Here is a 14,273-nt window from a genome sequence, read left to right as displayed (position 1 = left end):
CAAAAAAGTCCCCCTGGTTTCAAGTTACATTAAACATGAAGGAATATAGATCAGGTTGGATTAACCTTTTCACTCCATTAAATGTCCAGATCCCCATCACATCGTATCTTTATCCCAGTCTTTCTCTACCTCTTTCCATGAAGTTCCACCATTTTTTAGTACAGGCCCTTCCTCGTTCTTGTTGATTTTTGGAATAGACTCTCTTTCTTTGTTGGCCTTGTGCCGCAAGCCTTCTTGCAGGAGGTTTTCTCACTGCAGGCTTGTTGATGGGCGGGTGAGTGGGTGAAGAAACAAACCTGGGTTCTCTTACTACCCCTCCTGTCCCCCTCCCCACACCAAGAATGAAAGGCTGGCCTGTTTGTCCTTGTGCCTTCAGCATCTGAAACAGTGTCTAAGACCTGAAGGTCCTCCACATAATGTTCTTGTTGAATTGAAAAACCTTTACCATTAATTAAATACTGCGACCTTGGATTTCAGCTCCCCTGGTCTCCCACGCGGGGACCAGAATCTGTCCCCAGCTCTGAGGCTTAGGAGGTGTGCCGGCATCAGCCAGTCTGTGTCTTCGAGCCTCAGTGGTCTCGTTTATGACCTGTGGGACTGTTTGTTTCTATCACAGGAATATAAAATTTTTAATTGAGTGATTTCTAGGATGAAACCCAAGAAAGGTCAAAAAAAGTCGCAATTCATCACCTGAAACTTAACCGAAGCAGCTATAGGGCCAGGAACCACATGGGTCACCTCCCATACCTTGCGCCCCCAGGTTGGGGTGGGGGGTGGTGAGCCACGGGTGGGAGTTGTGTCGCTGCCGCGTCCTCACCCTTCCTGGCCTAGCTCCAAGTCGCTGTCTTCAGTGTCCCTCGGCGTCTCACGTCACCAGCTCACAGACCGTGCCCTGTGATGGCCCTGCAGTGGCCTGGCCTTTGCGTCGTACCTGTCCCTGCCAAGGCTCCCCGCCAGGTGTGACGCTCTCAGCGCCTCACCTGTGAACAGAGGCCGCTGTTGGAGAGATGCTCAAACAGGAAGGGATCTTTTGTTCTGGGTACTGGTTGTAAAATAGTCAGTGCAGTTTTTTTTCTTTTTTGTCCTTTCTTACCTCTCTGAATTTTCAGCGAACTGTTTCTCTCTTTTCAGGGACATCCACACCACCACCGGGAAGATCAAAAGAGCCGTGCTCCAGTTTACTCCTGCCAGCTGGACCTACGTGCGGTGGTTTGACCCCAAGTCTTCATTTCAGAGAGTGGCTGGAATATACCTTTTCATGATCATCTGGCAGGTAATTTTTTTTCAGATGCTCAGAAGTAGGAAAAAAACAAAACCAACATAAAAACCCTCCATTGATTTAGGGTTCATGCTAGTTGACACTGCTTATCAGCTCCATGCGTCAAAAGATGTACTGTTCTACAGCTGACATGCAGAACAATTTAACAGTAATGCTGTTACACTTAAGGTCTTGCTTCATTGTGAAGATGTTTTAAAATATGGATCATTGAATTGCAAATTGGAAACAGATTAAAATTCCCTGTAAAAACCTTGTGCTCAGCATCTATCACCCAGTGAATTAGGCATTGGATTGCTTTCTATCCATAGAATGGTCTTTTCAGGACCAAAGTAACAAATGTAAGGCTTTTTTTTTTTTTTTTATAGTCCAGACTCAGTGTTTGAGTGTTAAGATGGTACCTCAGCTGTTACCACTTTAGGTAATTGGTGAAGCGCTAAATAAAGAAGCTCCCTGAGGGGACTGGAGCCCCCTGGGGACCTGGGTCCTCTGGAGTGGTATCAGCAGTGGGGAGAGGCCCTCCTTCCAAGCAGACAGCCTAGGGTCTCGGAAAGAGATTACCAAACAACTCTTTCCTGGAGGCAGGCTTTTTTATGGACCCTCCTGTTCACAGGTTAATTGTTCCACAGCTTTGGGAGAGTAGCTAAGGAAAACTAGTTTTCACCTGAGTTGTCTTCCAGAATCTTCAGACGTTATATTTTGAACACATGAACAACATACTCCCAACACAAGGAGAAAATTGGCGTGTGTCACTTGAAAGACAGTCTTTGTCCACAGAAGGAGAATGATAATATGGATCTCAGTAAATGAGGTCTATGGCTGTGGAAGTCTATGTGGATGAACAGGTATATAGTCACCATGGTTTGGGGAAGTCAGTGGATAAAATGGGCACATAGGGACTTCCCTGGCAGTCCACTGGTCGGGACTTCACCTTCCAACCAAGGGGGCTGCAGGTTCAATCCCCAGCCAGGGAGTGAAGATCCCTTATACCTCAAGGCCAAAAAACTAAAACACAAAAAAACAGTAGCAATATTGTAACGAATTTAATAAAGACTTTAGAAATGGTTCCCATCAAAAAAACTTTTTAAAAAGGAGGGGGGTTACATAAGTAGATGATGGTCAAGTTTTCCTTTCTGGGGCAGTGCCAGGGCAGGGAGAGGTTCCCTTTGATTGTGAGGACCTTGGAAGGATTTGGATTTTCCTAGGATGGCAGAATTCCACGGCCCACTGTCCCCTGGATGGTGAGCGCTATGCAGGGATCAGTTTCCTATACGTGGTGATGATGAGTGAACCGTTCTTATTTTATATCCTTAAAATCAGCACTATGATCCTCCAATTAAAAATAAATTAAAACCCGCCCTGTGGGGAAAGACGCACATTTTAGGTCACTGAAATGAACCTGCTGGTCCATGTGATGCTCGTTTTTCTTTTTTTTTTTAATTGTGTTTATTTTTGGCCGTCCTGGGTCTCTGTTGCTGCACAGGCTCTCTAGTTGCGGTGAGGGGTCTGCTCTCCACTTTGGTGCTTGGGCTTTTTGTTGCGGGGCCTTTCTAGTTGGGGAGCACAGGCTCTAGGTGCACAGACTTCAGTCATTGCAGCACGCGGGCTGAGTGGTTGTGGTGCTCAGGCTCCGTTGCCCCGTGGCATGCCGGATCTTCCTGGACTAGGGATCGAACCCGTGTCTCCAGCATTGGCAGGCAGATTCCTATCCACTGTACCACCATGGAAGTCCTCATGTGCTCCTAAAGCGGTGACCTTTCCTAATCTGTGCTGCTCACTTAATCTGGAGGGGACAGGAGGGGCCTCTGGGCACGGAGCACGCATTTCCTGACAGACACGTTTTGTGCCGCCAGGACGGGTCGCGTGATGGTGGCACTGGCTGCCGCCCCTGAGGGAGCAGTCTCACTGCCGGGTGAAGCCTGGACCAGCCCCCACACACACTTTTAGGAGCTTTCAGCCTTTCGTCTGAGATCTGCTTGGTCCCCGGCACGAGCTGAATGAGCCCGTAGTCATCTCTCAGTCACGCACAGCATCTCAAGCTTCTTTTGGCTATTAAAGAGCCTGCTTCCCTACTGTCAGATGTCTTTTCGACCTGGCCTGATTTCTGTCCAGCTGTGAAGGTGTTGCTCAGCAGAGATTTGTTTTCCTGATTTTGCTCTTGAAGCATCTCCCTCCCGACTGTCCCAGCAGCTCATGCCTGTGAGCCAGGTCACAATCACGTGAACCTGGAAACAGGCTGAATGGCCGATGCCCCCTGTGCCCCTCTCAGCACCCAGCACCTCCTCTGGACCCCTGCTCGGTTGGTGCCCATGTTGTCCTGGCTGTACCTGGGCTTAAACACCATACTCTTAAGAGACCCAATATATTTTCTGGAAATGCTTTGAACATACCAATTAGTTTTAGCTATAGAGTGTCCATTGAAGGACTAGAGGCTCATGACTTAGCTCAAAGCACCAGGTTGACTCACGCCTCCTTCTTTTGCAGCTGACCGAGTTGAATACCTTCTTCCTGAAACATATCTTTGTGTTCCAAGCCAGTCATCCATTAAGCTGGTGTCGAATTCTCTTTATTGGTGGCATCACAGCTCCCACAGTAAGGTAATTCTGTGTTAGCCTGACGGTCATTTGAACATGTTAACCTGCTTTGCAGGTCATTTTGCCCATCATTTCTCCTGTGTAGCATAAAGGAGGTCATATAAACTAGCAGATTTTCCGTGAGAATGTCATTCTAGACAATTATACTTCCAAGGGAACAGAAAGACTTATATATCCAGAACATGAAGAAAACATTTTGCTTTTCCAACCTCAGTAACATGAAGACCGACACCACCCCATTACATTCAAACCCCTTTATGCTTTATGATCTTCACTGCTGTTCTTTCCCCTGTGCTCAGTCACTAAGCTGTGTCTTTATGACTCCATGGACTATCGCCTGCCAGGCTCCTCCGTCCATGGGGATTCTCTGGGCAAGAGTACGGGAGTGGGTTGCCATTTCCTTCTCCAGGGGATCTTCCTGACCCAGGGATCCAACCTGTATCTCCTGCATTGGCAGGCAGATTCTTTACCGCTGAGCCACCTGGGAAGCCCTTTTTTCCCCTGTAGCATCCTATTTAAAACAAAATGAGGGAGAGACATACTGAGGTTTTCTTCATGAGATTATCAAAAAATACAAACATTTTTACGGTGGATTGAAGTCATAAATGTTGTTATTTTTAGAATGAAACTTTATTAGTTCCTTTAGAGCCAGTTAATTTCCTTTTTCAAATGTCCTTCCTGTGGTCCTCCAGGACAGCAGGGACAAGCTTGGGTGTTCATCCTCCAGGGAAGCTGTCCTTGCCCTGGAGTCATGATTCAGGTAGGACCCTAGAGATGAGGTGCTGTTCAGAGACTGGAGTCCCCCACACTGACCAGTGAACTTCAGAGTGAAACGCTTTCATTTGTTCTGTTGTTCCTGTTTGGAAAGAGCGATTAGGGTTTTATAACTAGTGTGGAGTCTCGGCATTGAAGAGTAGAACAGTTGTTCTTCATTGTTTCAGTGGAAACACCCAAAGTCTCTACACTGCTGATTCAAAGTAAACTTCTTTGGAAACTGTGGGATAATTTAATTATTTTTAATGTGTGAGCAATCTACGCAAATAGAGGGTCCTGTTTGCCAAGGAGAGTGGGTGTTTTCCTTGGTCAGACATAGCCCTCACCCCCAGCTAGCACTTCTTATTGTTCTCATTCATTATTGCAAATATATATTAATATATACAGGAAGGTAACAGTTGGTACACCGAGCCCTTTGGCACTTTATGGACTGGTGATCTGCTGAAATAGTTATCTCATGAATGCAATTTTCCTTTTTGTGGGTTGGCACCTCCTTATCATATTTAAAATTTGATGTAATTTGAGGCTTACTGTTATTTCAGGAAAGATTAGCAGCAGTTCCTTCATAAAATTAGGAGCAATCAACAAATAAGTGGGAAAAGAAATCTCTTAGAAAACAGAAGAGCAAATCACATGTGATTTATCATGAAATTTCCTTATTGTTAAATATTTCACAGCAAAAACTAGAGACTCAACCAGAAACTAAAAATCCAGTGTTTGGACTTTTTTGAGACCTCCTTAAAATTTTTGCCAAACTCTATGGGTTTTCAAACGATTCTTTTTTTGTTTAAAAATTAGCCACTTCCTTTGTTCCTACATCACTTGAGGCTAAGGAGATGGTTGACAAGCCTCTTGGAAAGATGGAAATGCTAATGGATTTTAGGTTCCGATGAGTCAATGGCAGGCCCAGAAAGAAGCGAAAACTCAGGCTTCAGTATAAATCATATATACTTACCAGGTCTCTCTTTTCCTCTTTTTTGGTTAGACTTTCATATGACTCTGCTTTGAGAAGACATTTGAGTGAATATTCTTTTAGTCTAATATAATGTGCAGTATAAGGGCATGGATGCAATTAGTAAAGTAGCTGAACTGGTAAAAGGAAATTAGGTAATGAAAATGTGAAGTTAGAGGAAAACCTGAATTCTTTACAGCTAGAATTCTTCACTTTGGGGTACAGAGCCGATAGTTCATGGATGAGCTTTAGGCATTCGTGAACCCTCTGAAGTTTAATGCAGAATTTTGTGTGCATGTTTTATGTGCCTTTTTCATAGCTTTCCTCAAACCCTCAAAGGGGAGTCTTTAACCCCAGCCCTTAACCCACTGGTTCAGATGTCACCTCCCCAGGGATGGGTCGAGTTTCAGGGGCAGCTTTAAGACTCCCACCCTGTGTTGTCCTATAGGCCGCCTCTCCCACGTGTGGCTATGAGTACTGGGCGTGTAGCCAGTCACCTTGAAATATTTCTGAGAGCCAAAATGTATAGCTTTCCTGCCTGGTTACAGTCAGCAGCCTTTGTCCTGGAGAGAGCCAGAGGAGACAGAGACAGTGTAGGTGAGCTTCTGGAACTGCCTCCAAGGAGAGAGACTGAAGCACCCACCTGGGGTGACTTTGGCTCAGGAGTGTGGGAGTCTGCCTCTGAATCAAGACTGCCTCTGCCAATAATCTGGCTCTTTAAACCACCTCCCTCCATCCCAGTCCAAATTCTTAGCCTCTTACAGGAAGGTTTCAGCAGGCACTGGCTTCCTATTCCTTTGAATAGAACTAGACCAGGCAGCTTGAGTATGTGGAACAAGGCAGACAATTTTTATATTCACACTGTCAGAGTGATTTAGTTCTGTATTGGCTTGCTGGTTTTCCAGAGGCTCTCAGTGAATTCTACCTTTGTTCTTTCAGACAGTACTACGCTTACCTCACCGACACGCAGTGCAAACGCGTGGGAACACAGTGCTGGGTGTTTGGGTGAGTAATCTCTTATCATTTGAAACCACTTATGTCTGTAGATTTCTTGAGTTCTTTCTTGACCCTGCATTAACTGCCTTTCAGTGCAATTATTGTGTATCTTTCACTTTTAATGTTCCTTTTCTGATTTAAATTTAGACTAGTTAACTGGCAAGTTACAGAAAGAGGAGGTAGAAATTATTTTTTTAAAAGACAGTAGGAAATCAAAAGATATTTTCCACATAGAACTGGAGGCCTTGTTTCCTGAAATAGGAAATGAATTGTTTGACTTCCCTCTGAAATCGATGGTAAGTTTGGGACAACGACTTGTGATGGGCTTGACCATGCTTCATGTTACTTACACACCAGAAAGGGTCTGGTTTTATTGTCCCAAAGAAAACTAACACGTAGCCACATGGTCACAATTTATCATCTTATTATAGATACAAATGCTGTATCTGAATTTATAATTACTTAAATGATTTGAAAGCATAGATTATCCAGTTTCACCCCCAGTATTAAACGTGAAATGCTGTTCAGTATCTCAGGTAATCGCTTCCTCAGTATAACACCATCTACATCTCACCAAGCCATCTAGCAACAGAAGTTCCAAAGACGTCCAGCACATCTGTGTGTGAAGTTCAGTCACTCAAGGAGCTTAAATTCAGGACCTAATCTAGATTTTAAACCGAGCATAAAGAAAATCCGATGAAAACCACAACAGATTTTTAAACATAATTTTTTTTCCATGTAATGCATATTGATAATGTAGAAAAGAATAAACTAAAGATCATCCAAAGACATCAACTGTTTAGAGATACTTGCTGCATACATTACATTGTCATTCCTTCCAAACTTGTGTGTGTGTGTGTGTGTGTGTGTGTGTATCCAGCTCTCACCCAGATTCTGGAAGGGTTGCTCAAGTTTCCCACCGCCTTCTTCCCAACAGACAAAAGGCCTTTGTCACTGTTTCTGGCAGGCTCTATGATGTAAGCTGATTTTCCTACCCAAAGTAGCTTAAAGGGTAATAGGATGGATTCAGTTTCCATTGTTGACTGCTCTCGTGGGAGAGAGAATCTACATTTACCAGACTCCTTACATACTTTTGTCACGGGAAGGCAGGTTGCCTTCTTACTGTCTTGTCCAAGGACTGGGGATCTTTTTTTCCTTTGAGCTTTTCCTCTGTCCCATGCATCTTCTTTCCGTGTGCATTTTTCTTTTCACATTTATAAGTCCTTGCCACAGTCTTATTCTGCTGCGACTGGAGAACTCTGTCTAGTCACCTGTTGAGGAAAAAGGAGATGGTGGATCAGAGAGACAGGTAGTTCTCCTTAATCTGGTATCTTGAAAGTTTAATCCCTGTGGTGGGAGAAATAGCCTAGAGGAACTAGGCGAAAGGGTGGAAGCAAACGCAGAAAAGCTGCCCCTTACTGGAAAATGGTGAAAGAAGGTCAAATGCAAATGAGCTGAAATAAATGCGAGGTCATTTGGCTGATTTAGGATGCTCTGTTGAGAATCAAGGACTCCCAGAATGATGATGTCAAGGTCAGTGGACCTTGAGATTAGTGGGCTGTGCTGAAAAACAGCAAGTCCCTGTTCATAAATCACGCAGGGTGGACCCACCTGGTGTGTGAACAGGCAGGAGCAGCCTCTGTCTGGTCGGCATGGTGGGCCTGTGATGGTGCTGCAGGAGGCCTGGCCTCCAGTCTCTTCTCTGGTGTTTGCCTCTCGGGGGCCACCACCTCCCATCTTCTTTTCCTTCCTTCCTCCGGCTTCCCTGTCACCTTCGTTTTTTTTTTTTTTGGTTTCTTTCATCTTCTATCAAAACAGCACACACTGAAATGTCTGACTTCCTTTAACAACTTTGTTTTTATCACTAAGTCATGTCTGACTCTTGAGTGACCCCATGGACTGTATAGCCCACCAAGCTCTTCTGTCCGTGGGATTCTCCAGGAAAGAATACTGGAATAGGTCACCATTTCCTTCTCCAGGGGATTTTCCTGACCCAGGAACTGAACCTGTGTCTCCTGCATTGGCAGGTGGATTCTTTACCACTGAGCCACCAGAGAAACCCCTTCTTTAACAGCTAGTTCATGCTTTATAGTTTTCTTTTCACTAACTTTGGGATGACTTTGGCTCTATTACAGTATGGACATGCAAGGGAACAGAGGTGAAGCCCATGTAGTAGGTACTTTTCTCCTTTGTAAATGTTAACACCCTCAAAAAGCTGGCATTAATTGCTGCTATATGTAATGAAATACAGACTTTAAATGTGGGCTCCGCAATTGTGCCATGGAGCTGAACTTACAGCCTTTTGTCCCTAAACATCCTGGGCCCAACTGAGACAGGACTCCATCCATCTGGAGAATGGGAACCCATGGGGAGAAGTCGGAGTGGGGGAACCTCTTCCAGTTACTACGTCTTCGTGGGTGTCAGGGCCAGATCGAGGTGGACAGATTGCCCAGATGGGCACGTGAAACTGTCTTCATCTTCACCTTTCTCCCCCTCCCCTCCCCATTATAATTGAGTTTCTGTGCCTCCAAAGGAGAGCATTGGGCTGGTTGATGAAGAAAAGATGTTGGATCCCTTGGCCCGGAAGGGATCCAAGCTTTGGCTGTAACAGAAGTGAGCAGCCACTTTTCCTCCTCTGGCAAGTTCTTGGGTTGGGTCTCCAGGGGTTGGGTCAGAGCTGATGGTCCCCAGGGTCGAGGCCTGGAGCCCGGTTGCTGTCCGAACTGCCTCTCACCACACTGGCTTCCTCTCCCGAGTTGTCCCAGCCCTGCTGGTGACCCAAGACAGTAAGCTTCTGCCTCTGCTCCTCTGCACATCACGCTGTCCAAGGGCAGCTCCACATCGGCACGTCCTTCTCCACCCTCGTCTCTCCCGTCTTCTCCGCAGCATCTGCCATCTCCAGACTGTTTTCTTCCTCCTGCAGCAGCTGCCCTGCAGGTTTTCTTCCTCCGTTTCTGCTGCGTCTGATTCCTTTGCTGGCTTCCCCGCCACCCCTCTCCCCTCCACAACTTCTTGTAATTATGCTGCTGTTCTTCCAGGCTCCTTAAGGGTAGACACAGCATGCAGCTCAGTGTCCTTACAGGAGGAGGGAGTGTTTGGAGAGAACGCACAACTGGAGGAGACCTTCCCCGCCTCCTCCACCTTCCCCAGCACTCCCAGGCCACCATCATCTGCCTGCTGACCTTTGCTCACAGCCTCTCATACTGCCTTCCCTCTGGTCCACATGCATCTCAGTTTCCCACCCTCAGCGCTTACATTGCAAGGGCAGCATCCTTGCCACGTTCGCATTTCCTGTTTCTAGTGTCTTCTCCTCCATCCCATCCTCCTCCAGACTGACCACCCTTTTTCCTGCTGCTCCCTGCTCCTTTTCTCAGGAACACCTACTGACAGGCCCCAGTCCTCTGCAATAGTCGCAAATTTTTTTTTCAGCAACTGCATCCCTTTTCTCCAATGATATCTTGCTCCAAACCCTGATATACAGCAAAACAACTGGGCAGGATCGTTCTGGGCGTGCCACCCAGGACCCTCTGCCCCCTTCTCCCCCTCTCCATCCTGCCCCGGGGCTTCATAGGAAGTCCACATGTTCCATGGAGCACAACTGAAAGAGTTCTCTACCTCCTTAAGGCCCAGCTCAGTGTTCACTTCCTCCCCAAAGGTGTGTTTGCTCATCCTAACCGGAACCGGAACTCATCCGAACAGGAACCGGAACCGCCTCCTGAAGTTCCGCGGTGACTCCTGGCTCCCTGACTCCTGGCTCCCTGTGGGATTGTATCATAGTTGCGTCACTTGTATACACGGCTTGTTTCCACTGGTGGAGAGTCAGCTCCTGGCCGCCGGAGAGTGACTGACCCTCGCCCCAAGCCCTCGTGGCAGAGCGTTTTGTGCAGCTGCAGGGCTGCGTCTATAGGATGCACACAGGCTGTGGCATCTTGAGAATCCAGGTGCAACCAGGTGCTACAGACAGAATGGTCTCTGCTCGAGGTTGACTTGTCTACCCAGCTCACACACACCAGGCCGAGAGCTTTTGTGCCCCAGTTTCAATAAGACTGTGATACATTCTTGTTCCATCCGCGGAGGATTTTCTGATGCCGGGTTCTGCATTAAGGTCGTTTTTATTTATGAGAGGCCAGCCTCACTCCAGGCAGAAGCACCTCAGGCAGCCCAAAGTTGATTTGCCTCCTGCCCATGAGAACCCACTAGTCATAGCAAACACCCTCTTCCAACAGCTCAAGAGAAGACACTACACGTGGACATCACCAGATGGTCAGTACTAAAATCAGACTGATTATATTCTTTGTAGCCAAAGATGGAGAAGCTCTGTACAGTCAGCAAAAACAAGACCGGGAGCTGATTGTGGCTCAGATCAGGAAGTCCTTATTGCCAAATACAGATTTAAATTGAAGAAAGTAGGGAAAAACCAGTAGACCATTCAGGTATGACCTAAATCAAATCCCTTATGATTATACAGTGGAAGTGACAAATGGATTCAAGGGATTGGATCTGATATACAGAGTGCCTGAAGAACTATGGACGGAGGTTTGTGATGCTGTAGGAGACAGTGATCAAGACCATCCCAGAGAAAAAGAAAGGCAAAATGGTTGTCTGAGGAGGCCTTACAAATAGCTGAGAAGAGGAGAGAGGCTAAAGGCAAAGGAGAAAAGGAAGGCTACACCCATCTGAATGCAGAGTTCCAAAGACTACCAAGGAGAGATAAGGAAGCCTTCCTCAGTGATCAATGCAAAGAAATAGAGGAAAACAAAAGAATGGGAAAGACTAGCGATCTCTTCAAGAAAATTAGAGATACCAAGGGAACATTTCATGCAAGGATGGGCACAATAAAGGAGAGAAACAGTATGGACCTAACAGAAGCAGAAGATATTAAGAAGAGGTGGCAAATAGATGGGGAAACAATGGAAACTGCGAGACTTTATTTTGGGGGGCTCCAAAATCACTAGTGACTGCATGAAATAAAAGACATTTGCTCCTTGGAAGAAAAGCTGACCAACCTAGACAGCATATTAAAAAGCAGAGACATTACTTTGCCAACAAAGGTCTGTCTAGTCAAAGCTATGGTTTTTCCAGTAATCATGTATGGATGTGAGAGTTGGACTATAAAGAAAGCTGAGCACCAAAGAATTGATGCTTTTGAACTGTGGTGTTGGAGAAGACTCTTGAGAGTCCCTTGGACTGCCAGGAGATCCAACCAATCCATCCTAAAGGAAATCAGACCTGAATATTCACAGGAAGGACTGATGCTGAAGCTGAAACCCCAATATTTTGGCCTCCTGATGTGAAGAAGTGACTCATTGGAAAAGACCCTGATGCTGAGAAAGACTGAAGGCAGGAAAAGGGGACAACAGAGAATGAGATGGTTGGATGACCTGACTGACTCTATGGACTTGAGTTTGAGCGAGTTCTGGTCATTGGTGATGGACAGGGAAGCCTGGCGTGCTGCAGTCATGGAGTCACAAAGAGTCAGACACGACTGAGTGACTGAACTGAACTGAACATGCTCCTTCACGATAAGGACGGCAACAAACATGAAGGGGAGGGAGTCCTGGGTTCCATCCAGCCACAGATTGGCCACCTTGCTCAGCCTGGTCAAGATCTGAGATTGAAATTGGCTCTAAGTTGAGGGCAATACCATGGAGGGGCTGCCCAGGGTGAGGTGGTTGGTGTTGCCTCAGCTGCCAGGCTTCATAGAGGCTCCCATAGTACCCAGGCCTTTGGCCTCAAGCCCCAGGCCAACAGCAATTGGAGTCCCATAAGGAAGTGATGTTGACCTCCCAGGAGGATGTTACGTTTCAGGACTCCCTCTAAGGGCTAGCGTTGCTGGATAAGGGGTCCGTGGATAGCTGACGTGATGCATCCCCATTCCCGCTGCTCCCCACATCCCATATCTCCTCCAGGTCTTCACCCTGCTCCCTGGTCTCCTCACAGCAGTTCTCTTCCAAAATGAGTCTCCACAAAATCAATCCAGTTCAGCCCTCTGCTGCAACACCCCCAGGATTCTCAGGTCCCTCAGACTGAAAGCCAAGCTCTGGGGTGGCCTTCAAGACCCGTGTCACCTCGTGACCTCACGCTGCCCCTTCCTCCATCCTGACCCCTCCCCCACCCAGTCTCTACTCAAGGGCACCTCCATGGACAACAGGTCAGCTAAGATTCCTCAGCATGTGGGAACAAGTCATCCTGAAGTTCCTGATTGAAAAGCACTGGTCTTTAGAGCAAATTTCAGGTTGTTATGAAGTCAACTGAGTGAGTCATGACCAGCATTTTTCTGACAGTGAAATAGGGTAGGAAAATGTCAGAGCAAGGGGACAGTTGTTTTGTGTGTTTTGGGGCAGGTTGTGTGTGTGGGAGAGGGGACAAGATGAAAATTGTGTTTCCTGCCATGCGACTCAGGTCACAGAAGTCTGAGAAACACAGCTCTAATCAGCTGGTCACCGAGCTCTCCAAGGGTGCCTCGGTCAGTTGACTGTTTAGAAGCCTGTCACAGTAAAGCCCGCTGTTCTGTCCGCTCAGGGCAGGTGGGCAGACTTTCTTCCGGTTGCAGTCCCTCAGGCCGGCCCAGCCCGGGCTGCGTTGCTTTCTGTGTCCGCCCACAGGAGCCCTTCCCGAAGCTGCTTTGCTGCCCTCTAGTGTCGAATGGTGGTCTCGACCTCAGGGCGACAGCGGACCTCAGCCCTGCTCCCTCTGGCCTCCCACGATGCTGGGCTGAAATGCGGCCTTCTCACAAGGGCTGTGCTTTATTGGGCCGGGGTGTGTGTGTAAGGGTGGTCTTTAAAGATTCAGGCAACCACTCCTAAACCTTGTTTGGTTTGCCCCGGGGTACAAGACCACCCCAGACTCTCTAGAGATCCATACTGGAGACTTTCTGCTTTGGTGGTTCTGGCTCCAGGTCTTCAGCTGTTTAGAGCTGTCCATCCATTTGACCATGGCAGTGACCTCTGTGTCTGCAGTGGGGAGGGGGCCTGGGGTCTTCCGGGCCCTTTCCTGCCTTTTCAGAGATTATGCCTGCAACAGGACCAGTCCCTGATTGTCTCGCTTCCCTCCTGAGCAAGGAATACCTAGCGTGGCCTTGTCAGAAGTCGCTATTTCTGGGCAGTCATTGGGATGAAGGGGTGAGCTGTGTTACCCCACCTCCTCAGTTCTTACCTTCAATTTCTGAACCGTAATAAAGATCTGATTTTAATATTCATAAATGAAGTTCTATAATACAAGATTGGCTTTTTTCTTTGATGTTTTAATTCAAGAGTAAAACATGAAAGTTTTTTTTTTAAACATTTTTTTATGTAGCAAAATTACTACTGATGTAGAGGATAAAGGGTTTTTATTGTCAGCAGAACTGGACATATTAAATCTGGAAATTCCTAGATGGCTGGGAGGAAATGTGATCGCTGCCTTCAAGTTACTGAAAGCCTTACCTGGAAGCTCACGCTCCCCTGTATGACTGTGGAGGGCAGAGTTAGGACTGGGGCAGGAGGAGGCAGGCACCCACTGGAGATAAGGAACAACTTCCCCAAAGCTAAAGAGACTGAAAGAGCAGAAGCAGCTGCCCACAGAGGTGGTGGGTTTCCTGTCCCTGCCAGGGTCTCAACCAAGGGGGTGTCTGTCCACCTGTCATTATGGCTCTGACCAAGATGACATCAAGTGGTCTGTAGCTATGAAAATATACACACTG

The 14,273-nt window shown here is 47.0% G+C and overlaps 1 protein-coding gene across 1 annotated transcript in view; it reads left to right on the top strand.

Moving 5' to 3' along the window:
• Positions 1-14,273, top strand: part of PTDSS1 (phosphatidylserine synthase 1) — a 67,510-nt gene that overhangs the window by 39,806 nt on the left and 13,431 nt on the right. The window contains exons 7-9 of the mRNA XM_019973905.2: positions 1,132-1,273; positions 3,761-3,873; positions 6,536-6,601. Coding sequence (XP_019829464.1) covers positions 1,132-1,273; positions 3,761-3,873; positions 6,536-6,601 — 321 coding nt within the window. The remainder of the gene's footprint in view (positions 1-1,131; positions 1,274-3,760; positions 3,874-6,535; positions 6,602-14,273) is intronic.

Source organism: Bos indicus, chromosome 14 (assembly GCF_029378745.1).
Source record: "Bos indicus isolate NIAB-ARS_2022 breed Sahiwal x Tharparkar chromosome 14, NIAB-ARS_B.indTharparkar_mat_pri_1.0, whole genome shotgun sequence".
Classification (NCBI taxonomy): domain Eukaryota; kingdom Metazoa; phylum Chordata; class Mammalia; order Artiodactyla; family Bovidae; genus Bos; species Bos indicus.
This window is presented reverse-complemented; position numbering and strand designations above follow the sequence as displayed.